The sequence below is a fragment of the Doryrhamphus excisus genome, chromosome 1 (assembly GCF_030265055.1).
Source record: "Doryrhamphus excisus isolate RoL2022-K1 chromosome 1, RoL_Dexc_1.0, whole genome shotgun sequence".
NCBI lineage: Eukaryota > Metazoa > Chordata > Actinopteri > Syngnathiformes > Syngnathidae > Doryrhamphus > Doryrhamphus excisus.
Genome location: NC_080466.1, coordinates 7,181,013 through 7,206,625, shown reverse-complemented (window position 1 = coordinate 7,206,625; position 25,613 = coordinate 7,181,013). Strand labels below are relative to the sequence as shown.

At 39.1% G+C, this 25,613-nt stretch overlaps 5 protein-coding genes across 8 annotated transcripts; 3 read left to right on the top strand and 2 right to left on the bottom strand.

The window, feature by feature from the left end:
• The first annotated feature begins 2,648 nt into the window (after window positions 1–2,648).
• On the top strand, window positions 2,649–4,103 carry bglapl (bone gamma-carboxyglutamate (gla) protein, like). The gene is made up of 4 exons (XM_058081514.1): window positions 2,649–2,762; window positions 2,939–3,241; window positions 3,512–3,605; window positions 3,685–4,103. Exons 1-4 carry the CDS (start codon window positions 2,702–2,704, stop codon window positions 3,785–3,787), a joined length of 561 nt encoding a protein of 186 aa, XP_057937497.1. The 5' UTR covers window positions 2,649–2,701; the 3' UTR covers window positions 3,788–4,103.
• Window positions 4,104–5,852: 1,749 nt separating this feature from the next.
• LOC131123108 (sodium-dependent phosphate transport protein 2B-like) lies at window positions 5,853–19,868 on the bottom strand. 4 transcript variants are annotated; one of them, XM_058065438.1, is made up of 13 exons: window positions 18,634–19,868; window positions 11,619–11,655; window positions 11,401–11,511; window positions 10,137–10,265; window positions 9,919–10,062; window positions 9,733–9,844; window positions 9,313–9,505; window positions 7,945–8,040; window positions 7,757–7,877; window positions 7,512–7,679; window positions 7,311–7,427; window positions 6,774–6,898; window positions 5,853–6,697 (listed from the first exon to the last, which is right to left on the bottom strand). In XM_058065438.1, the coding sequence occupies exons 4-13, from the start codon at window positions 10,186–10,188 to the stop codon at window positions 6,173–6,175; spliced, it is 1,653 nt and encodes a 550-aa protein (XP_057921421.1). In that variant the 5' UTR covers window positions 10,189–10,265; window positions 11,401–11,511; window positions 11,619–11,655; window positions 18,634–19,868; the 3' UTR covers window positions 5,853–6,172. The 4 variants fall into 4 exon arrangements, with proteins under 4 accessions (XP_057921421.1, XP_057921419.1, XP_057921420.1 ...); XM_058065436.1 differs by lacking the exon at window positions 18,634–19,868 and adding an exon at window positions 12,973–13,235; XM_058065437.1 differs by lacking the exon at window positions 18,634–19,868 and adding an exon at window positions 12,973–13,235 and having other exon boundaries at window positions 11,401–11,469.
• LOC131123206 (OCIA domain-containing protein 1-like) lies at window positions 14,525–16,768 on the top strand. Its single transcript, XM_058065444.1, has 8 exons — window positions 14,525–14,710; window positions 14,865–14,949; window positions 15,064–15,117; window positions 15,202–15,249; window positions 15,393–15,522; window positions 15,617–15,759; window positions 16,336–16,497; window positions 16,586–16,768. Exons 1-8 carry the CDS (start codon window positions 14,657–14,659, stop codon window positions 16,621–16,623), a joined length of 714 nt encoding a protein of 237 aa, XP_057921427.1. The 5' UTR covers window positions 14,525–14,656; the 3' UTR covers window positions 16,624–16,768.
• Window positions 15,280–18,674, bottom strand: rhbdd2 (rhomboid domain containing 2). The gene has a single exon (XM_058065443.1). The coding sequence runs from the start codon at window positions 18,455–18,457 to the stop codon at window positions 17,456–17,458; it is 1,002 nt and encodes a 333-aa protein (XP_057921426.1). The 5' UTR covers window positions 18,458–18,674; the 3' UTR covers window positions 15,280–17,455.
• Window positions 19,280–25,545, top strand: chic2 (cysteine-rich hydrophobic domain 2). Its single transcript, XM_058065447.1, has 6 exons — window positions 19,280–19,656; window positions 20,903–20,957; window positions 21,707–21,862; window positions 21,952–22,008; window positions 22,174–22,233; window positions 23,059–25,545. Exons 1-6 carry the CDS (start codon window positions 19,526–19,528, stop codon window positions 23,107–23,109), a joined length of 510 nt encoding a protein of 169 aa, XP_057921430.1. The 5' UTR covers window positions 19,280–19,525; the 3' UTR covers window positions 23,110–25,545.
• The last annotated feature ends 68 nt before the right edge of the window (window positions 25,546–25,613 follow it).

Sequence of the window (25,613 nt, the reverse complement as noted above, 5' to 3'; positions counted from 1 at the left end):
TTGTGAAATTCATCCACAAAAAAAAATGAGCACAAGACTAGACATTGAAATTACAAGGCATGCTGTCCAAGAAAAATGCCGGACACCAGGAATAACGTGGAACACTAGACTTAGGAAACAAGGGCTTCAAGGTCAGCCCGCTCGACTAACATATGATGGCTGACACATTGTTGGCTGCTTGGGAGTCTCTGAGGCGTAAAGCCTCCATAAAGTATGCTTCTATAACCGACATTTAAATGCACGTTGCCGTATAGTTTAGATTAGCTGTTTTCATAGGAAGTGACCCACAGCTTCATCCACACTTGAACCGTATGTCACATCCAAAGCCACATACATATCACATTTGTCCAACACAGGCTTTGCTTATATTTAGCTTATGTATGCATGATCCCATGAAGCCTTGGCTTGTGTGTGTTAGCTTGGAGTTGCCAAGCGTTGGCCCCGGCCAGGTTCTGGTCCCTAAATAGTGCCTGCCGGATGCTGCAACACTCTAATTAAGCCCTGTCGCATAATGAGCCTGACCGCTGGTCCATGTCACTCGATTAGTAGCTTGTGGTGCTCTCAGACTGTAGTTTGGGGTTTGTGGGGGTGGGACACGGCATGTGGGAGCGACGGAGGGCAGTAAGTTGATAGCAAAAGCGCAGCTGGCAACCTTGACCCTGGAGGGGATCTATTAAAATACAATCACATTCTATACATGGATTTTACACATCAGTAGCAACGCTAGTTTGGACTTTTATGGACGTGTTATTGTATTATTGTGAATCCAGTGACCAAGGGAAAGGACTAAAACATATGTGCATGCGACATACAGTATTGTGCAATTTTTTTTGCAAAATGCATGTTAAACACTATGAAAAATATTCATTATTTGGTATAAAAACAACAACTTGTGTGGATGCAGAACAGATAGGGAAGTGGGGAGGGACAGTTGCTGAAGTCTTTGCTGTAAAAGTGTAAAAAAAAAAAGTTCAGACAGCTCCCCTTACAGTATACATTCTTCTTTTATTATTGATGTTGATTTATGGATGCTTTTTGCTACAGTGTATCGTACTGAACATCTTAATTCATGCAAGAACTCTCAACTGGTCTCACACTGGAACCCACATTGGAATTAACCTTGTTTATTATTGAAATAATTGTGTGATTTTATGTCACACTAAAAAGGTGGTTTGATGATAATAGATTGTCCTTGAACCTAATGTGGCCCGCAGGACACTAGTTGGAGGCCCCCGCCTTGATATGAAAGTTTAATGTTAGTGCGGCCCGCGCAAGTTTGATATGGATGCTGTATGGTATCATGTACCCAGAAAAATTGTTAAGTTTGATTAATGTTCATGTTAAAGGTTAAATAACTGTTAATAGTTATCCTCCCTATCCGTGTGGAAGTGGTAAGTTTTTGGCTATTTAAGTTTAAAGGAAATAACTTGAAGGCTACCGTTTAGGTCGCTAGCTCTCTAGTTTGCGAGTTAGCATGTGTCTCAAGACCCTGCAGTTGCGCAATATGTTGTAAATAAAAAAAGTATAAATGTGACTATAGTTGTGTTTTGTCATGTCTACAGGGCTCTAAAAATGCTTTAAATAATTTGTCTACCCACCAACTATATGTGGTTTCTTAAGTTTTTATTATTTGCAGTTTTATTATTATTATTATATTGATTTATTTATTACTGATTGATTGATTTTCTTTATTCTTGATTTGTTTATTTATTTTTCATCTTATTTCGTGCAGAAAAATAAAAATTAAGATATTTGAGAACAATGGAATGTTTTATCAGAGCTTTTATTGTAGAAAATCGGAACCAAAGCACTTTGTATATTTTTCTGTTTTTAATAAATGCGTTTGTTTTTTTTTTTGGGCGGGGGGGGGGGGGGGGGGGGGGGGGGGACCTGATGCAGCCCAGCCTTGCCCAGACCCTAGCTCCAGTGGCCCCCAGGTAAATTGAGTTTGAGACCCCTGATTTAGAACATTTAAGATGCCTTCATTGAGAAAAAACGCTTTTTGTCAAAATACAAAAAATATTCTATATAATATGAAATGATATAATGTCATTTCCAACTAAAACATGCACATTCCACACACAAAAAATATTTTTTATTTTACTAACTCTACTAGACTAACATTGTACTAAAACAACAACACTGGGATTTTCTGCACATACAGTAGTTATATTAATGCAAGTAGACTGTATATGATATCATATAAAAAAAATACACATAAAATAAGATGTCTTCCTGCCCTACTCTTTACTGTTTTACTTTTTGAAATAATTTCATTTAGTCAGCAAAGCTGTTGCCATATGTGAGTTAATGACGGCTGCAGCAATAATTTCTATGGATTTTAGCTCATCTTCTTGCAACCACTGAATGTCAAAGAGGTAAGATGATTATGTAACATTAATTTGATGAAAATACTCTCAAATTCCCAGACATCACACAGACCCAAGAACATTTTAGGGCTGCGCTGGGCTGAGTGAATTCTTGAAGCGAGTGCCAGGAGTGAGTAGGAGTTTCTGCGGCATTCCCCCTTTGACAAGTGCAAGAGTTGACATGTGATTCTCCAGCCAATCAGAAGATCACCTCATTGTCTGAGAGGGGACGCAGATAAGAGTATATAATGGACGTCGCATCTGGACGATAGAAGCAGAAGAACCAACCAGCTCGGTCAAAGCACCAAGAGAAGACATCTAAGGAAGACACCATGAAGACTCTCACCATCCTCGCTCTCTGTGCTCTCCTGTCTGTGTGCTGGGCCACAGGAGGTAAGGAACATTCTAGAACAGGGCTACGGGGTAGGGAATCGATGACTACATCTGGCTTTCAGACATTTTTGAACAAAATATTGTTTTCTGACATTTTAAAGTAAAAGAGTACAGAACTCACCACTGATTGTGGAAGGAACCTCTTCTCATGCATGTGTTGTCTGTCCACTCACCAGCTGTTGAATATGAGGTTTACGTGGATCACGACGGTGATCACACCGACGACCAAGGCGTCGCTGTTGACCATGCTGACACCGGTGACAACGGAGACAACGGAGACAATGGAGACAACGGAGACAACGGAGACAATGGAGATTCAACCAACTCTGACTCATCCTCAGACTCGTCTGATTCAGATTCAGACTCATCTGATTCGGACTCAGATTCCGATTCAGGCTCCGACTCTAACTCCGACTCTGCCTCCGATTCTTCCTCTTCCTCTTCATCTTCCTCCTCATCCGAATCAGCCAGTACTGAAGGTAAGCATTGCTTCCCAAACTGTGGTACAAGTACCCTTCATTGTACATGGCCTACATTTAGTGGTACTCCAGAAAATCATGATGGTTCATGAAGGTAGTAAAAACATTTTGGAGGTGGTGCTTGGTGTCAAGATCTGAGAAACATAGATTGCTAGTCCAGATTGCTAGCAAGGACTTGACCTGGAGACCTGTGAAGGTCCTTCAGGCATGTCCATACAGGCATGTGAAATGTACTCCACCGTGACTTCTTATGTCTGGTATTCACCATAGAATCCCACGTGGTCATGAAGCGAGACCTGGCTGCTGTTATGTTGAGGAGAAGACGCCAGGCCTCAGGAGTCCTGTCCCCTTTCCAGCTCGAGAGGTAAGAGCTTGTTTTGGACTTGACTTCCCTTCCCTTAAAAGCACCAACGTAATACAAAGTCTCCTGTTTCTTTATGCAGCCTTAGAGAGGTGTGCGAGCTGAACATGGGCTGCGATGAGCTGGCCGAAACACAGGGCATCGTGGCGGCCTACACCGCCTACTACGGACCCCCTCCCTTCTAAGCAGGACGCTCACACGGGAACTGTGTTGTTTTTCTCTTTTTCATTCGCAGTCCATCCCAAAACGGAGGTCACAAATTTTTTTTGCACAAGTGTGCGCTCTCTCCAAGGACCTCCAGAGAGGTGCAGAGTACACCGTAGCCCTAATATGTTGAAATTAATCATCACGCCCCTTTCTATAGCACCATGAATAGTGCTACCGATGTATTTATTTATACCAAAGTTTCTTTTTACTATAGCCATGAGCTTGTAGGTGTACTGTAGTGGCTTTGTACAGAGTGTGTGACATGACATGTGTGCATGAATCATCTGCAATGGACGTAACCACACATTGCCGCTGGATTTGAAAGAAATAAATTATTTTGTTTGTCCAACGGTGACTTTGCTCTAATGTGTTCTTTTTCACCACCGCGTGTCACTATCTATCAGATATTTGATTAATAAAATTGTGATAAGACACAAATAATTAACTTTGGTGTCAGTATTATATGAAAGGTTGTATAATCATTTTTTCTTACCTCTGAGTTGACCGGGTTCAGTAGGAAATGTTTAATCACCTTTCAATAGGCTGTTAGTATTGGAATACTGTATATTGTACAGTATAGGTAATATCTAAATAATATAATAGTATTACAACAATAGAAAAGACACTCAACCAATATGGAAATAGATGGCCTAGACATTGAAAAAGGGAACAAAATCAACTTTCTACAGATCATAATAGATAATAAAATGAGACACATGCACAAGATAAAATGGCAAATCTCAAAACATGTGTACACAGGAACAACACATTCAGCATATCTGTCAATGGAATTAAATTATGGAAGACACAAGTCAGATATCTTTGTTTATTTACTTACTGTAGGTTGTTAATATCAGTTTTAATGGGACTATACTCGTAATGTATAGTCATAATGTTATGATTGCTGGAAAAAAGACATGGGGTTGGATTAAATCATATCTGCTTCCTCATACTTCTTTTTGGACATGATGACTGATGCAAGTGTAAACATCCATTCATGTACTGCTACGTCAATTGTTATCCATGTTATTTTTTCATTTATTTATATACATATTTTAATTGTATCTTATGTTTAGATATTTCATGTGATAAATTATTTAAATTAAGATGAATGCAGAAGGTGTCATCGGTCATTTTTCAAATAAAATAACAGTAGAGCTCAAGGGGTTCCTCTGCTGGACATTCCACAGACTACAGCAAGCAACACAGGTAAGAAAATACACTTTCAAGGTCAACTAAGTCAATCACAAACATTGTGAACTAAAACCTTCAGAACTCCTTCAGAACTTTTTCCCACAGCACATTCTGTGAGTAGTCTGTCAAATAAATAACTAATATATCCTAATACATAGAACAACCATAGATATACATTTGTTTGCATTTGAGTGTGAAACAAGCAGAATTATGACAACAGATAAGATGAGAATGTTCTTAAGACAGCTATACCCCGTTACACACTATCACAGTCACACGTGCCGCTGCCTCACCAGTAATTTAAAGGACATCAGCCAAAGTCCAGGAAATGTGTGTGTGTGTGTGTGTGTGTGTGAGAGACAAGTGAACAATCACACGTATGTTTGCAGCACATAACATAACAGGACATGTGATGTTATATATATCAGACTTTTCATGTATACTTTAGGGTCCCATAATATTTTTATCAACAGTACATACAATATTAAATACATCTGACACTGGGAACATACAGTATTGTTTTCTGTGTCTGTAGCTTTAATGTTAATCATCTGTGTTTGTCCATGTCTTTTTTTTATCTACTAGAGGCAGGTCAAAGGTGGTGTCGTGTTTTTGAGATAACATGAACCCAGAACTTGAAAAGCCACAATTTCTCTCAAACATGGAGCAGTAAATTCTTTCTACAAAGGCTTGATGGACACATATTACTTTTAGAACATCATGAAAAAGCACACTTTACTTGTAAAGTTTAAAAAGTTTATTCAGTTGTACATTCATATCATTACAAAGAATATATTCTTTGAATACAATCACTTTTTTACAATTAGAAAATCATTTATACACCTTAAAATGATGTGTTATTGTGTTTTTTTTTACAGTGAATAAAATCTATAAGATCCAAAAGGTGAAGGCTGATGACAACGCAGTAACACTGAGAATATTTCTGGAAATGAAAGAATCAAGGCTGCGCACGGATATGGTTTATCATTTGGACTGTAGTAGATGTTTTTTTTTTGTCTCAGTGATTAGTTGACAACATGAAAAATACAGATTATTGTCATAGGCTCTTGATAATCTCACAGTTACTCCATAATCCATCCATTACTTTAAATAATCTAGAGAAGACATAAATAATGTGCAATAAAGTGCATCTTTGCAACCCACACACCTCAAAGTTTGGTCATTTTCAGAATGTTTATGTCGTTATCCACGACTTTCTCTTCACACATTGCAGGGTTGTCATACACTTCTATCTGCTTGTGGTCTCCCTGTTTGTCGTTGTCAATGTGGCAGCATTTGCAACAGCAGCAGCATTTGGCTGCGATAACACCCACCACTTTGTCCCAAGGTTCAAGCGAGTGAGCCCAAAGCGGGAGGAAGTCCCACGACCTCAACTTTGCAGGCAGACACCCAGGCTTCCTTTTCTGCAGCACGTTCACCACTATGATCGCAATGAGCAGAGCCAACAGTGGGCAGGCCACGCCCACCAGGACCTGCCACCCAGCAAGTGACAGACTGAAGACGAGGAGCGGCAGGAGGAAGAAGCAGAAAATGATGTATACACCGGCGAACCAGCGATAAGAGGCCGTGATGTTGCCTAAGCCTTTGGCCAGTCGGATGGGGAGCCGCGTGAAAGGGATTGGATACCACAGAATGATGCCAGAGATGTTGAACAGGAAGTGCACAAGTGCAATCTGAAGGAAACATAGCAAGACTTTTTTAACATGGAAGCAAATCACCAATATTGAATGTTTGTGTTGGAGAACTCACCTGCAGTGCGTTACCCAGTGTATCACCTGGACTGGCCATGGCTGCCAGGATGGCTGTGGTGGTGGTGCCTATGTTGGAGCCCAGAGACAACGGATAGGCTCTCTGTATGCTGATCACACCAATGCCTGTGTGCATGGATGTGACACATGACAGTCGTCACTTGTCCCATCAATCAATAAGGGAAAGATCGTTGGTAATACTGGAAGTAGGATTGGTGGATGACTGCATCATCGATGGTGGCATGATGGGTTGATGACTCAGTGGATCAATGGGATCAATGATGTATGCATGCATAGATGTATGGACTGGTGGTTAGTTGACTGACATATGGATGGTGAAGATGGAAAGAAAGATAATGGATGACTGGAATGATGGACAGATATCTGAATTGTATATTTGGATGATTGGTTGAATGGGTGAATGCACATATGGCTGATGGATGAATGGAGAGTGGCTGAATAGATGGATTTATGATGAGTGGAAGGATGAATGCATGCATGCATATGTCGCTGTGTGGTTGCATGGGTGAATCCTTACCAACAAGTGGAGTGATAGCGGAGGTAAAAACCGAGCTGCTCTGCACAATGAACGTCATTCCAGCTCCAACTAAGATGGCAATGTAACCAGTGACCCACCCAAACGGGAATGGGAAATCTGTAACCACACACATGTACACACAGCCTTAGTCCACATGGAGTGTGTTATCAGCGTGAAATCAAACCCTGCAAATCCACTCACCTGTGTTGAGTATTTTCTTAATGACCGAAGCCACTTGACCCTTCAGCATGGAGTTGAGCAGCTTGACGATGAGCAGCAGACAGGAGCAGAGCACCAGCAGAGAAAGTGCCAGAAGGATCAGACCCACCACGAGGTCGGACAGGTTCACGTCTACAAACAGGTGCTCACCTGTCGACACATGGTTACATCATGCCAAGTACATGAAGACGTGATACATGTGTCAGCATGTACAATGTCATGCTTACATTTCTTGATGTTGTAAGTCTGTGAGATGTTCTTCAGGGTGAAGGTGTAGTTTCCGTCAAACCAACACACCTCAGGAGAGGTGCAGTTCTCCGGACCAGGAACTGTCACATTCACTGTGCTCTGAATGTCAGCAATACATTTCAACTATTGCATGGTCTATTTTGTGTTTTTGTGTGTTTGATCCTACCGTATTGGTGTAGGTTTGGCACCATTTCTTGATGAGACTCTTGTTCCGGGCTGCTGGGTCTCCTGTGGCGATTTCACTTAAGACAGACTTGTCCAGCTGTTTCATAAGTAAACAACATATATATTATTTTAGGAAGAAGAAATGCATGATTATTGAAGACCACAACGTATCCCACAGGATATCATTTGCATTTCCTCATACATTCCAATAAGAGTACATAAAAGTACAATTAGATGTATTCCACTTGGTGAAGATTAGAAAACATTAATTCATTCATTTTCTACCGCTTATCAGCTCTCTTCTGGACTGGTCAGCCAATCACAGGGCACATATAAACAAACAACCATTCACCCTCACATTCATACCTATGGACAATTTGGAGTCGCCAATTAACCTAGCATGTTTTTGGAATGTGGAAGGAAACCGGAGTACCCGGAGAAAATCCACACATACACTGGGAGAACATGCAAACTCCACACAGAGATGCCCAAGGGTGGAATCGAACTAGGGTCTCCTAGTTGTGAGGCCTGTGCAGCCGATCATTAACTTAAATCTTCTAATGTGTATTTACAAAAAATACAGTTTTTGAAAAATACAAGTAAAACGGGAATAATTACTAGTTTTAACATGATGTCAGCAGATTCTATATTCTGCACATAAACAAACTTTGTGTCTATGTTGAATTACACAGGTGTAAAGAGTGTAAGAGTGTAAGAGCATTAAGGACATAGCAAACACTCGCTGCGTATCAAGAGCCCGTCGGATCTACTCTGACCCCACACACCCCCAGCATGGACTGTTTTCTCGCCTGGCATCGGGGAGAAGGCTCTGCAGCATCGGCTGTAGAACAACCAGGTTTAGAGACAGCTACTTCCCTCTGGCCATCAGACTGCTCAATGCCAAATAAGCCCCTCTACCTGCCCACACGCACAACCAAAACTTTAAATTATTGTTATTTATTCTAAATTATTTCAATTATTTGTACAAATTACTGTTTACGCTGTATATTGTTGTTCATATTTGATGTAATCTATTTATTCTCCATATTATTATTTATTATTTATTATTTATTATTTATTATTTATTATTTATTATTTATTATTTATTATTTATTATTTATTATTTATTATTTATTATTTATTATTTATTATTTATTATTTATTATTTATTATTTATTATTTATTATTTATTATTTATTATTTATTATTTATTATTACACAGGAGCCAGGCAACAACATTTCATTGGCAATTTTACTGCTGTGTTATTGTGCAATGACAATAAAGAAAGTCTATGTGTATAGTCTAAACATGTGATGCTTCTCAGTGTAACTTTGTGTAACTCAGTGCAAACTAGACCCTTTTACTGACCTGTATGATGGAGTCTGTCAGGACATCCGTGATGACATTCAACAGGTCAGGAGCTTCTCCACTCTGGATTTGGAAGGAGTCTATGATGAGCTTGGTAAACACGTACAAGTACCCTGTGGCGACCTCTAGAGGCAGCAGCACCAACACAGAGAGCCAGTTGAAAAAGTCGTGCACTGTGGCCCCTGCGAATGCCCTGCACATGCCATAAAAATCAATTTAGATACAATAAATACAAATAGTTATGAACTTTGATCTGCCAGTTGGTAGCAACATATGCTACAATGATAACTACTGTCTCTTTTATGACAAATCAGTTGATTTATTGGGCTACTTGCTACAGCAATAAAGAGATATTATCAGTGACTTTGTTCAGAGTGTTCATGTGCCAATTCAAACACACCTTGGGCCTCAAATGGTTACCTGCGAAAGACACTGCGGTCCCCAGCCTGCGTCATGGCCACAAGTGTGTTGGTGACAGAAGTACCAATGTTGGTGCCCATGATGATTGGCACGGCCAACTGGACTGTTAGCACTGCACAAAAAAAAAAGCACAATACTTCCCCATCCTCTCTGTGGGTCTTGTGTTATGTGAATTTTTGTGCTCACATCCAGAAGAGACCATGCTGACAACAATAGAGGACGATGTGGAAGAGCTTTGAACCAGCAAAGTAACCAGGACACCAATAACCAACCCGGCCAGAGGGTTGGACAACACAGCATTGTCCTGGAAGATGTCACCTGCTGCTTTACCTGCACGGAAAAAGTGGAGATATTACTTTTTTCAGTGCTTCGTTGGAATGTCATATACTTTATTTATTTCCCACCTCCAACAAGCTGGAAGGCCGAGCTCAGGATGTCCAAGGAGCAGATGAACATGTAGAGGAGGCCCAGCAGCACAACGAGCTTCACCACTGACACCACCACCCTCAGCACTTTCCCCCGTGTGTCCAAGTCTGACACATACAAGCAAATCAAAATCACATTATGGTTCATGCATGTAAATAATAATAATGACTGAGGCTCTGATCTGGTTTTTATGCTCACGATTCCGATCATCCATGGGTGAGATCAGCCAATACCAACCACATGGATTAACTGGAGTATTGGTCAGGGGCACGGAATGATAGGTTGTATGTTTTTGCCTTTATTTGTGTGAAACAATTTTTATACTATTTGACACACACCTGAATATCATTTGATCCATGTTTTGGAATAATACTACTACTAATAATTCAATAATTACCTCAATATAACAAAATTAACAGAATAAATTCAGTGTCCAGGTTGCAACTTCGACTTTCATCACTATGAGAGTTCCATGACTGGCAACATTTAAATTGTATACTACTTTATTTACCAAACAGATCTCCAGGCCCTTTTAGATGGATTCAAGAGTTCTAATAAAAACTACTAATGAATAATACATTATGTATGATAATAATGGCTAAGTTAGTAAAACTAGTGACACAGTAGTAAAACTGTAACTGTAAACATTATGTTGTGAATGGATAGTTATGAAGTACAGTCCAAATAAAAATGGTAAAATGAACGTATTTCCAACTGTATAAACACACTAGATCTGTGAATTTCAATAATTGTAATTCAATGTGTTAGAGGCTTGGGTGTTGCCTTTGTTCAGCATTGTGGATTAGCTTTAGTTAGTGAATGAATTGCCGGTACTGATTTCTGGTTGAGAATATATGTTGTTTTGTTCAGTATTAAAGGGTTTTGCCACTTTATGTTGTATATGTTTTACTATTTATAATATGTAACCTAACCTTAAAACAATGAAAACACATTTGTGTATCAACATAATACATAATACATCTGGATAACATAAAAATATTTAGTGAAGACACGTCCATGTGCATTCATACATGCCATTTTATTCTTTACGCATGTGATTCATATTTATGACAAGTCCTATCAATATTTTTTATATGATGCATGTCATTAATTCATTGTATGGCCATATCAGCTGGAGGGGACACGCCCAACATATGCAGTTTGCCATATGACATGACAAAACTGCATGGTTGCAATTGCGTAATCTGCAATTCTGCAGTTCTATCTAAAAGTTCTCCTCACCTGACCATGGCACCCCAGTGTCCTGCAGCTCAGGAAGGTCCCATGGGTCGGCCTCGTCTGGGTCCCCATCTATCAGAGCCAGGGTGGAGTGTGCAGGACTCCCTTTATTCTCTATTCAAACATGAACATGACAGTGCATGTACTAATAGGTAACATATAATATCCAATTCTATTATTGTATATTGTTTTCACAACAAATTATCAAACACAAAAGTTACCTTTGCTTTCATTTTTCTCATTGTGATCCTCCACAGGCTGACAAAAAAGAGCAGAAAAGGATCAGGCCAAAATAGCATGACAGAAAATGGAAAAAAATTATATATATATAGACACACACACACACACATAAAACCCAATACAATTACTCCACAGTCACACAGCCTTACATGTATTGATCAATTTATCACATGGTCTCAGGGCCACAGTAAAATTCCATTAGCGACACAGTGCTACACGGAAATGAAGCATAATGGATTGTAGGAAAAAAAAAGTGTTACAGTCACACAAAGTAATCTTTAATCTGCTGTTTAAATATTTGCTTTTCCATTGTCTGCCATTGAAATAGACAACAGATGTAAGTGAATGTAATCAAACAAACTGTGCTGATCTATATCACATTAAAAAAAATTATAATTTTAATAATTATTATCTAAATTACTTGGTGCCGTTTAGCCATTGCTAACAATTTTTTTCAATTAAAATACCAACAATGCTAACAGCTAGATGGTTGCTACAATGCTAGCAACCTGCTGGGCTATATTGTGATAACATGGACATATTTATTACTGCAATAAATGGTTGCTATAAAGCTAAATCTCAATGAGATATACAAAATGCTAAAATGCTAAAGCTAGCGAAATAGGCATGTATAGTCCATTTTTTATTTTATTTTGGGAAAATTCCGCAAAAAGGTCAATGCTCATAGCTAGCAGGCTAAGAGTTAGCATGCTAGTAACTTACGTGGATAAACCGATATTATGCAGCACATAATTTCTGATGTCAGGTCATAAATAATATCTTGTGTCATAAATGAACACATTATGTAGTTCCCTATTGCTAATACCTAACAAGGTATAACAACATACAAAAAGTGCAGTTTCACATGTGATTTTTCATCATGTAAATGTTTAACATGATAATATTGACTAAAATATCAGCATGCTAACAATTGGTATGCTAGCACTCAGTATCAAAAGTGCCTGAATGACTTGAGGATTTTGACATTGGAATGCTTTCAACTCATTGAGAATTATGGAAGTAGTACAAATTCTGAGGTTCAAATGGAAATTATTTAACAAATCTTGTAAAATTACAGGAAAAAAGGAATTATGAGACATGAAAAACAGACATACATCATGTCCTGAATGAACACATTTTCACCGTAGAATGGTTTGAATCAGAAACAAAATCACAATGAATAAATTCTCCATTATTCTCCATTATTACTCTGTATTCTGAATTCATTGCAAGAAAAATGGCAGAATTATTTTGAGCAACATTAAGATGGGCTGCACTGCTGTCCAATGCAAAGCAAGCATGTATATCATGATAATAATAATACTGTATGCTCACCCCAGGTATCTTTAGTGCATCCATGCTCTCAATGTGCAGCCTTCAGTTTGACAAATCCACACAGGTGGAGTAGAAAAAGTGAAGGAGGGTCCGTCAAGGCTTGGGGAAGCCGTCACATCTCTAAGAAGGTTTCACCTCTCACAGATAAGATGAACACACCTCTCAAACCTTGGCGAGCCCCTGTAATCTCTGCTGCAGATTGTGGTGCAATCTAATTGATGTTGTATACCTGGATGTTTGCGCTGGGACTGTCACCGCCACTATCTGACTATCCTACTGTGTGTGTGTGTGTGTGTGTGTATGTGTCTTTTTCCAAAAGGACAGGATGTGAAATGTGTCATTCCGGCTCCACTTGACACAGTTTGTGTGTGTGTGTGTGTGTGTGTGTGTGTGATTACTGTGACAAACTATTGATCAACACAGTGGTTAATGCTCCAGTGTGCTAAATTTAGATTTAGAAATGAAATCCCACTTGGTCACACATAGAGCTCTAATTCAAACCAAGTTTAGAATCATAGTTAGACTAACTTGTACACAGCCATGAGAGTGAGCTATAAGTAATAGGTGTTGCTCTGGTGCATTGTTCTGAGGAATTTGGTGAGGTCAATACTCTTTCATGCACTTTTTTTTAACCTCAATGTTTCCCTTCAAAGTTAGTGCTATATCATTCATATTCTCTTTATCTTGACCTCGAAACATGTAGAAATTCTGTAAAACCATAAAAAAAATATTTTTTGGTGGGTTCAAATAATTACGAAATAGCGTAATGGCGACATCTAGCGGCTAGACTTTTTAATCCCTTTAGGATTACCTCAGGAATTTTTCAATTTCGTTGTACTTGTTACAATGACAATAAAGGACTATTTTATATTCTATACTGTATATAGTTTACATTTTTTAGAAATATGTTTTATGAATGTATTTATGTGTTATATACTGTAGTGTTTCATTTAATGCCTGTTTTGTTTGTTTGTTTTTGAAAACATTGATAAACCAAATATAATACAATGCTTATTTTTATAATGTCTACATATGGGTCTAATGAATGAGATAAAATGAGATTAAAAATATGATTTTTTTTCAATTCTTTGATGTTTTTCACGGGCCAATTTTGAATATTATATTTTTGTACAGTATAATTTTGTTTCCGTATGCTTTTGTCATTTTATCCCCAATGCCTCCATTATGTCTCCTGTTTATATGTTAGATGAACAACAAATTATGCCAAAAATAATTAAATATATTTGTAGTATTTGTTGTCGCGAACAGAGTATTTGCTATATACTATATACTATATGCTTCTCTATTATGATAACACCCTGCATCACTGTACAGCCCTGTATTTAACAAAAACGTCACTAGAGGGCACACGTGAGCCATATTGAAACTTTTCTAACGAAAAGGTCCCGTTGAAATATTGAACTCTATTTTTTTTATTATTAACACACATAGCTTTAAAAAATAATAATAAATAATAATATTAAATATAATTTGTTGTTGGGCTGTTCTCTATAAAGACACCTTTTTTGTTTACAGCTACCCATCTACTAAAGTCACCTTTCACTTCCGGGTTACGTCACACAGAGGACGACATTGTATCAAATGGCACTCCAGTTTTAGTGGATTGCTTTATGCTATTTCCCATGCATTGAAGGCTACGAAAGAGGCTATTGTTTTGGGGGACATGTCTTCCTCTGCTGCGGGTTTCAAGGAGGAGGTGGAGCGGCGAGGAGCACAGGTTAGCATTATCCAAGCATGTGCTAAGACGGTAGCATGCTAGCTTGAAATGACTATTACCCAAACACCTGCTGGTTTATCCTTCACCACTTTGTCTTTAATTAAGCCTGAGTGTTGCTTAACATTAAACATCATCTCTGGTTGCTCATCTACAGGCACCTTTGGGTTTGGCCTACATTCCAACGGAAGAGGAGAGGAAACTTTTAAAAGAGTGTCGCCAGGAGAGTTTATATTACAGAGGTAAGTTCATGTCGCTGTGCTTGAAGTGCTTGAAGCAATGCCACAACTTTAGGGAAGAGGTGCTTCACTATGTTGACGTTATAAGAAAAAATAAAAATGATGCTTCTCTTGTAGAGTTGCCATTTGCTGTGGTGAGCATGGCAGTCACTCAAGCCCTTGTTTCCAGAGGTAAACACACACATTTTCTATCGAGAGTATTTATAGAAAATGAGTACATATGATTAAGCTAGCTCTGTTTTGTTTATATGTTAGGGTTTCTCTCTGCATCTCCAAGGTTTGGGGCTTTTCCCAAAGTGGCCTGTAAGTTTGAACGTCTTTCTACAAAACTCCCACTGTATGAAACAAACAAATGCTGTCGTTTTGTTCTCAGTGGGATATTTCCCAGTGTCCATGAATGCAGCTGTACGTTTTAATGTATGCACCCCCTTGTTTGTGCCCGCCAGTTGCTGGCTTCTGTGGCTACATGGCAGGCAGGATTTCCTACATAAAAACGTGTCATGAGAAGTTCAAGAACCTGGAGAACTCTCCTCTGGCAGATGCCCTGAGAAGGAAACCAGGACTGCTTCCACAGTCGTGTGTACCACCCACACCACACCCACTGTGTCATTCTCCACTCTCCCATCCTACTGTAACACAGTGTTCTGATTTTCCTCCCTAATCCCATCAGTCCTCAGTCAGAGCTGAGCGACCCAAACAGCCAGAACTTTGACACCATGTTCCAGCCAGCAGAGGGCGTGACCCAGACATCAGAACATGGATATGGGTTTAATCAAGAAACACCCTCTCAAATGAGGAATGAAGATGCACCAGGTAAGACTGTGACATTTATCATTGTTTATTTTACCTATAACTTGTATGTATGTTTTAAATGGCAATGGAAAGTAGGGTTAGACATCACAATGACCTGAGTGTTTATATAAATCATATGTAGGTATTGTTCAAGACCTGTTTTTGAAAAAAAAAATCTCTCCAGGTCACTGCTCGTATGTGTGAGTGAGTGATAGGAAAGTGTTGACTTTCTGGTGTCACCTGTTGTCAGAATATTATATAATAACTTCCACAGTGAATTGTTTATGCTGATATCAATTAACCATCCATCTTCTATGCTGGAGCCTAGGCCAGCTGACTTTGGACAAAAGGCAGGGTACACCCTGGACTGGGCTGGTATCAACTAAACAATGGAAATACTCTAAGGGGACATTAAGACACAGAAATGATGCTTGCTATACCAGCTGAACACAGACTTAAGTACAACCAAGCGTTTGAGGGCTACTCAGGGACAAATTCAATTGGTAAAAATGACGATGTGCAGCCAAGAAATTAAAGAGACAACTTTCCCCAATGCATTCAACTGTTCACTAACTAATTCCTTTCTGTCCCCTGCAGTCCAGACGTACATGGAAGAGGACATACCCAAAAGGAAGGCCATCCTCTATGAGGACTTGCGGCTCAAAAACCGTGAGAATTATGAAGTCACGCTCACTCAAAAGGCAGAGACACTACCTAAAACGCCACCCGAGAAGGACCAGGAAAGACCAACAAAAAGCGGTGGGCTGTCTTTGAACAAATGTATTAAATATGACTTATTATATTTTTCATGAAACACATTGTATCATGTATGTTTCCTATGTTACAGTGAAGAAAAACATCTATGGTGATACCTGGGAGGAATGAGTCCTGTTTTCCATGTAGAGCATTAAATCTTGTGAAACTCAGCATCTCAGTGGCTTTCCTGATCCAAAGGGACTCGTATGTCATCTGAGCAGCTGATTAATTTGTCTTTACAAAATTGTCAATTAAACCAAAGTGCTGATGTGCACACCATAGTTTGGCCTCTGGTTACTCTGTCACTCACTAAAGTAATCCCATTCACATGCACATTGTTACATCAGTGGTGGGTGGTGCATCTGGTAACTGTGCCTCCAGTAGGGACCCAATCCACCTCTTCATAATACCACTATCACAATTATACAAATCAATAATAATATTTAAAAAATGCAATATAACAATGCATAACATTACAGATATACTAAAGCAAGAAAACCAGTTAACACTTAATCTTTGAATACATAAACTACTCCAAACCAACAACATCTGGAACCATTCAGAATCAATATCTAATACCATGACAAACATAAATGAAATAAAATACATCACACTCGCCACTCTTAAACTGGTCTGGAAGCATTCCAGTAAAAGTGGTGAAGAATCCCCTTTCTAAGCTGAAGTGTATATAGAAAATACATACACAGTATAAACTAACTTATTTGCTCATATAAAGATGTCTGTCTCTGTGTCAGAAGAGCATCCATTAATAATATTGATGTGAAATGACATTTTTATTGCAGTCACAGGGGGACGCTGATTATTAGCATCAGTTGTATAATGCATGCTCATAGTACACAGAAAAACTAACTTAAAAAGAAAGTACCAAGAGAAACAAGACTATATCGATGGCCCTCTGCCTCGACTGAGAAACAGAAAAACGGACAGCGAGATGAGAAAACTACTTAAACTGAAGATGGCCATGACTATGGCCGTGATGGTTGTGTTTCCAGCTTTGACTGAGGTTTTGTTCTAAAATGTGTCCACTAAAGCCTGGTGCAGAACCATGAAGATGAGGGAGAAGTGCTGGACCAGATACAGCACCGGCAGAGTTCCTCCAACCATCATACATCTCGCCGGTGCTCCCAGCAGCCATGTTGGCGCTCGACACAGGTGCATAGGCCTGCACTGGGTAGGAGCCAGGTGTTGGGTTTATTTGAGGGAGCAATGTTTGCCTCCTCTCCTCTGTGGACGCTGGGACGAACACTATCATGCTGATGCTTCTCAACAAGCGGAAAGGTGCGATCTTCTCCAAAAGACCTGCCCTGGCCTCAGACATGTCCAAAAGGGAGAACCATCCTCTTCCGTGGATCCATCCAATGAGTGTGGCTATGATGCAGCATGGGAGCACCGTATGAGGAATGAAGATGTTGGTGATTAGGACAAACACACACGGGAGCGCCATGGTGGGGAAACTGACCCCACAAAGGAATCCTTTCGTCATTTTTGTGTGTGTGGTGGTGAGGGTCACACAGGCCAGGGCCACAGGTACTAAGCCCTCTGTGGGTGCTTGGCTATCCTGCAGGACATCCAGGAAGGCGTACAACAAACCAGTGATGGTGGACATCAGGGTGCACACAAACAGGAAACGAACAGTGCCAACTCCTTTCTCCAAACTACCACTGAGGAACACAATGGTGCAGTTGCTGAGGAGCAGCTGGCTGAGGCTTCTGTGGTAGAAAGGGTAGGTGAAGAGCCTGTGTACATGTCCATTGAGAAAAACACTGGAACCAACGCTCAGGCTCACAGGAGGCAGGTCTAAATAGGTTAGGATGCCAAACAAAGCACACGACGTGAAGATGATCAAGAACACCCCGCTCGTCACGACAGGAACCACGTCCCTGAAAACTTGTACAATCGCTTTTAAAGTGCTTGTGGTCATGATTTGAAAATACTCAAACATAAACGGATTTAACCAAATGATGGCGGCACTTCACTAAACCAGGAAGTAATGTTCTTGACGTATCTAAGACTGTATGCACAGTACATATACTTTCAATAACCACCAACTATACAAAAATAATTCTAAATTATGTTAACATTGTTCAATAAAAAAAACATTTGTATGTCTACACTTACACGACTGTTGCTTCATGTTTTGGTTCTCGTCCTACTTCCGGTATAGTATTTCAGAATAAGACATATTGGTGTCTAAAAATGTTACCGGATAACATATATGTACGCATATTATAGTAGAGTATATATCGTATATGTATAATTTATCATACATTCGTAATTTTGAATATTCTTGTGTGAATTAACAAGAACAACGTAATAACGTAATAATATGGATACAGTATTTTGGTACTAAATAATTTCCGGCCATGTCTTTCAAAATAAGACAACCGGTAGACAAATAACCGTTACGTACAAAATAGAACCTGATGACAAGCTGGATTTTCTGTACTGTCCTAATTTTTATATTTCTGGGTACTTTAACATCAATAAGATTAATGTTTTTATACTATGTGTATGTATTAAATCATTTCCGGTCCAGCCTTTCAATAAGAAAGGTACATTTTTCTCTCGTAGTCCTGATTTTTAAATGTTATGGCACTCATAAAACATGCGTTTTATATATCGGTGTATAATTTCCGGTAAATATTTTCTAAATAAGGAAATATGCTAATATGGCGGTGTGACATAATTGATTCACTTTTAAATAATTTCCCTCGTTGCTGTGTAAAAACCAACAAGAGTTTCTAGTTTGTCTTAAATAAGTATTTATGTATATTGTATCTCCGGCAGAAAACATACAAGTGCGCTTCCGGTGTCGTACGGCGACTGCCGCGGATGTTGATGTTTTGTTTGTGAGCCTGCGCCTGGAAGATGTGAACTATCGTTTGCGGGACGCCTCGCTTTATTCTTTACTTGCTCAGTCTCCATCCGAGTAGGTTTGCTGGTAGAATCCATCGTGTCTGACCCGGCGTCTCGACCCGGGAGCATCGCGGTTTGGCGGGGACGTGGTGCGATGATGGAGGACTTTGACGAGATCTACGAGGAAGAGGAGGAGGAAGAGGACGAGGACAGGGCCGCGGAGGAACAGCTTCTCAAGTACGCTCCGGACCCGGTGGTGGTGAGAGGCTCCGGACACGTCACCGTGTAAGTGGCTGACGAGGCTCGCTGCCATTGGGGGGAGACTTCTAACGTTGTCGCCTGACCATTAGCCCGGTTGGTGCTAGCTGGATGCTAACTTTATTAGCCTCCGTTATGGCTCAATTTAGCTACTCTGTTAGCCACATGCTAACTATAAGAGTTGAGGCTACTTTTACATATATGCATTGTTTTTCATGTCATTGTCTCCCTTCATACTATACTTGTTCATGCTTATGTCAGCCATTTTTAAAATTCGAAGCATGACTAAGAATGTGAGACCAAAGGACAGGCAAAGTCTCGTAGCATTGAACACAGTTATAGTACACTTCATTCTTCTCATTTTACCATTTTGTTCACTAGGAAATGACTTCACATCGCTTCCACATTAAAAAAAAATTCCACATTAGTTATTTATTACGGAAAAAATGTTAAACTTGGTTGAATCCGATTATGCTGCGTTATACCAGTGGTCCTCGGATTACAAACGAATTCCGTTCCTTCGACGTGTTGGAAGTCGGAACTCATACCTAAATTAACACTTAAGTCACCTATGTTGTACACAGAAGACTCGATTGACATAAAATAAAGTAATACAATCACTAAATACAAGCATTAAATCCATAGCTTTTGCTCTCTTACCCCGTTTACGATACTTTTGAAGGTTACAAACAATCAACATAAGGTTCACTGGGATAGTGTTGAGTCTGGTCTTCCAGTCAAAGCACTAGCAACCTTTCATTCTCAATTATGAGACCTCTAGAGTGCTTGGTTATTACTGCGACTTTCATAGGAGCAGATCCTTTAACATGATCAAGGATATGATTTTTCTTCATCATTGAAGGGCATCCGGCATATAAAGGGCTCAAGCCCTGCACACCCTGAAACTAATTCTCCAGTGAGTCTTGTATTTAAAGGCCAATACTATTTTTTTAAATTAATTGATTTGTAACCACAGAACATAATAAAACGAAAAACTGTACATTTAAACATCACAGCTTCATAAATTTTTACCATCATAAAACATTTGCAGCTGTACAGGCAATTTTAACGTAACGGTTTTAAACAGCTGCTCCTTCTTGAAGAAGCCACATGACACTAAATAACTTTAAACAGAGATCTTTGAGATTTGCTTTAAATTGTACATTTTCTGTGCCAGTTTAGAGGGATATATATTTTTAATGATCATGACAAATGCCACTTTAAGACTCCCAATGTTTACATCTCCATTTTGATGTTCCTCTTAACTCCACAGGTTTGGGCTTAGTAACAAATTTGAATCGGAATTTCCTTCAGCACTTACAGGCAAGGTGAGTGAAACACGCTATTGGAATACAATGTTCATATATCTGGCATGAATCAATTTTTACTGCAGCATATTGTCAAGGGACAATATTATAGAAATCCCTTGTTTATCATGGTTGATTGGCTCCAGAATTTCCGCAAAGTAGAAATCAATAGCATTAAATGGAATATTTTCATAATTACAACATAGAAAACATTAACCTTATTAGCCCCCTAGACATGAAACACCCATATAGCCACCCTTACATTTGTATTAGCCATTATAGTACATGTAATCAGAAAAAATAATCTATTTCCTGTAGGTTCCTTTTTGTTCTTTTCCAGACAATCTACTTCCCAAGGTGGCTATTGTCTCATCCATGTATGTGATGATGGTTTAAAGTAAGCCATTTAAGATGTAGATGTACTGCTACTTGTGTGCGTCACGGTAAATGTGTTCCCTAGCGGACCTTAATGTCGGGCGGACAAATGTGTAGAGGACAGGAAGTGACTTCGTAGGTTCAGAGCTGTCGTGGCTCATGGTAGCCTTTGTTATTATGATTATGTTATTACTTTTGTGCTTGTTGTGAAATTAAACCTTTTCTGAGATGACTTCTGTCTCACCAAACACTGAAAGCCTGAGGCCAATGTAAATGTAATGTTAAATGAGTATTTTTTTTGTAGGCCATATTCAACCACGAAACAGCGATCATTAATTACTTTGTGAGTTACATGGTAAGTACCACCACATACCTGTACATGTGTGCTCTCTCAGGTAGCACCAGAAGAATTCAAAGCAAGTATCAACCGCGTGAACAGCTGTCTGAGGAAGACGCTGCCGGTGAACGTGAGGTGGCTCTTGTGCGGCTGCCTCTGCTGCTGTTGCACACTTGGCTTCAGTTTGTGGCCTGTCATTTGTCTCAGCAAGAGGGTAAGACACACACATGCACGCACACACACACAACTTTTGTATCTGTAATACACATAACCATGAGAGCATTTTTCAATGTTTGCTTTCAGACAAGAAGATCTATAGAGAAGCTTCTAGAGTGGGAGAACAGTAGACTCTACCACAAGGTCTGTTTGTGTGTTTATAGACAACATGCATTTACAAAACTGTTACCTGCATTCCTCTTCCTTGCAGCATAATGCTAACTGCTATCCGTTGTGATTGTTGGGCCTTGGCGGAGGTTTGCTGTCTATCAGTCTACTGAATGCGCTGTGTTGCCATCTGTTTTACAGTTGTGTTTGCATTGGCGACTGAGCAAAAGGAAGTGTGAATCCAACAACATGATGGAATATGTAAGTGCAGACCAATTTAAAGGCTTCAACTTTGATTGTTGTTCTTTTGACTTACCGTGCCAAACACGATCCATTCTGGAAATTGGAGACAGTTTTCTTCATTGTGAGGGATCTGTTTCAACTTTCAACAGCATAAAACTCTGACCGTACAGACAAGGTTTTTAGCAACATTAGGTATTGTAAAACAGTCTAAGAGTGTAAAAATATGTTAACCACTACTGATATTTAAAAAAAAGCTTTTGATGCAGATGTCTTCCCACATGATGGCAGTTCAGATACACATATCACACTTGTTAATGTTCCTGTCAAACAAGCATAAGAAGTTTAAAAAAAACAAAACACACTTTATCAACTCAACTCCAGTAGATTTTCTCGCAGTTTTATTCCACCCCCAAACTATTTACAGGAGTACAGGTTAGGTTGATAACCTTAGAATCAGGGAGGAATAGCTTCAAATTATTACTCACTATGACACGGTTTGACTTAACAATAATAATAACAACGTAAACAATAGCATACCAGTGGTCTTCCTTTGATACAAAATAGTCAATTGATGCTTGGAGTCTGTTTTTGTCTTTTCCATTTGTTTACTTTGTACAACACAACCACCTAATTAACGTGTGTCATTATTCTGTCACATAGTTATTAAAATTCATCGCAATTGCCACATCAATTGTGTCAGGGACTTGAAAGATATATGCTATTAGCATCATAATTGTTGCAAGAATTGTCATGTTCTTTGATAAATACACGTACAGTCATGTGACGCCTGTTTTTTAAACAATGTTTTCAAATTGTGCTCTCTCTTTCTCTCATCCCACTCAGGTAATCCTAATAGAATTCCTCCCGAAGATCCCCATCTTCAGACCCGACTAGCCCATCTGCTCTGAAGATGCCGACTAACGAACTAAAGTCCCTCCTGAATCACTCCAAGAGGATTTTTGTGTTTACAGGGTACAACATCCACCCTCTTCTTTTCCTTTACGGACCACTTCTCTCGCCATTATCAAGCTTTTTTTGTTTACAAGAGTGCTAACTGGTGGTTCTGAAAAGGGGGGATTCACACCCAATGTTTCAGATTTTACAGCTGGAAACAGTTTTCCAGACCGAAGCACAGAGTGAACACATGGTGACACTGTTGGCAGCTCGGGTACTGTCCACCAAACCACCAATACATGCCCGGGCTTTTTTTTGTTTGTTAGTTTGTTTTTAAACAGGCGGCTGTGGAGGACTACTAAATATTAGGCTCCAAAAAGGCCACAATTGAAGAGTGTAGCAGTCTTACAAGGAGCACCTCTGTAAGGAACCACCATCAATATTGCCTGCACCCAGAGACAATCAGTCTGAATGGATGAACTCATTTGGCTTAACAAATATGTGTTGTTTTTTTTACTGTTTTGGGTTACATCACATCACAGATTTTATTTGAATGGCAACCTTGTGGTTGCCAACAAATAGCAAACTTATCTTTTTTTTGTCTTGACATGTATTCTTATTTTAAAGTCTCTCTCTGGTCATGTGTCAACTGTAAAGTAAAAGCACACGATTGTCTTTTTGTCCTTCATATTATCCTAACCCAGGGGAGGTAAACAGCTACGAGTGTGGCCCAGATGAGAGAATATATGACTAAAAGTAACATTACAGTAACCTTTATTTTGTAGTTTGAATAATAACACTCATCGTCTGTTAATATTCACATTTTATTAAACTTAGGATATATTTATTCTACAGCTAATAAACCAATGTTTGGATTTGACACAGTATGTAATAGGATGGGTGTTTGGCTACATTATTCTTAATCTACGTAGTAATGCCAATCGATTATTTCAAAAATATGTTCAAAGTGATCTTTGAATGTTCTAAACACCTATTTCCATGCCAGTGTTGTATTGAGCAGAACGTGCCAAGCCACCTTCAGACCACAAACTTGAGATTGAATCAACAGCGCCTCTGCTGGTGGCAGCCAAGTAGTGCACTTCAAAACACAAATTCCTCACTCAACAGAATTCCTACTTATTGTTATTCCTAGCCCTATGTGAAACAAAGCGACCTATATGTGGGTCACACTCAGGGGACTATCATCCATCAACAACAACAATGTAGCACAGTCAGGGTATTCTCTATGGTTAATATACCACATTACTTGAATATTTGTTTATTATATATCTATATATATATATATACACGCAGTATATTCCCCAACAACTGTCCTAGTTGAATGAAGTGAACACATATTACCAGAGAAGCATTTTGTGTTGTTTTATGTGTTGTGCTTGCTATGTTCTGCACATTCACATCCACTTACAATGATTGATGCTCAAATGTTGAGTTTAAGTGAATTTGTAATGATTGAATGGGTAACATTTGGTTGGAAGTGACACACAAGTGAATTTTGTATTTTATTTTATATTATTACAGTTTGAAAATGTACATCCTTTATCTTATCTTACAAGGGATCTTGTAAATTCTCACAATCTAGACCAGAGGTCGGTAACCTCTACTATCAAAAGAGCCATTTTACCCCCCCTCCCTCACTAAAGAAAAATAGGCTGGAGCCGCAAAACATAATTTATAAACAATAGCTAATAAACTTTCAAAAGTTGTAATTTTTAAGTTTTAACAGCAAAATGCAGTGTAGCAACGTGGTCACATCCGGAGCGAATTGCGAGTCTCCCAAGATTTTGATTGACTGCCAGATTCAGAGGGAATTTTGGGGTATCAAAGTAGTTCAGAGGAGAAAAAGCAGAGTTGATCAAGTATTCTTGGTAGTATACAGTCTCATAGAAAGTCAGATTTTTTTCAAAACTCATTACAAAGATGGGCATTTTTCTTCATTTGGAAAGGAAGCCAAAACAAAGAGGCTGAAGAGCCACATGCGGCTCTGGAGCCGTGGGTTGCTGACCCCTGATCTAGACCAAGGGAGTCCAAACTTTTACCACAAAGGGTCACATAGTGGAAAAAAAGATTGAGGGGCCATTCAGTATTTTTAAAATATCCAATAGAGATATGTTGAAATTTTTTTTTATATTTATAAAAAAAAATTCACATCATGACTATTCTCATATATTCCCAACCTAATTTTCCAAAAAATTGCAAGGTTCTTTTTGTTTCTCATATTGCAACTTATTTTTTATTTTTACTCAATATCATGACTTTTTTTCTCCTACTTTGTCTTTATCCTCTTAACATGAGCCGAGGGCCAATGTGCTGTAAATGGCACCCGGGCCGCACTTAAGACATCCCTGAATATGTCATATGGATGTTCATGTCATGTTCGGTATTCAAGAAAATAACATTTTTTTGTCACTGCAACTTGAACATTTTCTACACAAGACTTCACTTAAACTGAAGATATAAATTGCCGTATTGACCCAAATATA

Bases quoted from the DNA above. Each gene is read 5' to 3' on its own strand.
- rhbdd2 (XM_058065443.1), bottom strand. From the start codon at position 18,457: ATGTTTGAGTATTTTCAAATCATGACCACAAGCACTTTAAAAGCGATT.
- LOC131123108 (XM_058065436.1), bottom strand. From the start codon at position 12,996: ATGGATGCACTAAAGATACCTGGG. The intron at 11,512-11,618 runs GTAACTTTTGTG...ATGTTTGAATAG, and splicing joins TGAGAAAAATGAAAGCAAAG to AGAATAAAGGGAGTCCTGCA. The intron at 7,878-7,944 runs GTAGGATCAAAC...GCTGACATTCAG, and splicing joins GCCAAACCTACACCAATACG to AGCACAGTGAATGTGACAGT.
- LOC131123206 (XM_058065444.1), top strand. From the start codon at position 14,657: ATGTCTTCCTCTGCTGCGGGTTTCAAGGAGGAGGTGGAGCGGCGAGGA. The intron at 14,950-15,063 runs GTAAGTTCATGT...CTTCTCTTGTAG, and splicing joins GGAGAGTTTATATTACAGAG to AGTTGCCATTTGCTGTGGTG. The intron at 15,760-16,335 runs GTAAGACTGTGA...TGTCCCCTGCAG, and splicing joins GAGGAATGAAGATGCACCAG to TCCAGACGTACATGGAAGAG.
- chic2 (XM_058065447.1), top strand. From the start codon at position 19,526: ATGATGGAGGACTTTGACGAGATCTACGAGGAAGAGGAGGAGGAAGAG. The intron at 19,657-20,902 runs GTAAGTGGCTGA...TTAACTCCACAG, and splicing joins GGCTCCGGACACGTCACCGT to GTTTGGGCTTAGTAACAAAT. The intron at 22,009-22,173 runs GTCTGTTTGTGT...TCTGTTTTACAG, and splicing joins ACAGTAGACTCTACCACAAG to TTGTGTTTGCATTGGCGACT.
- bglapl (XM_058081514.1), top strand. From the start codon at position 2,702: ATGAAGACTCTCACCATCCTCGCTCTCTGTGCTCTCCTGTCTGTGTGC. The intron at 3,242-3,511 runs GTAAGCATTGCT...TATTCACCATAG, and splicing joins CGAATCAGCCAGTACTGAAG to AATCCCACGTGGTCATGAAG. The intron at 3,606-3,684 runs GTAAGAGCTTGT...TTCTTTATGCAG, and splicing joins TCCCCTTTCCAGCTCGAGAG to CCTTAGAGAGGTGTGCGAGC.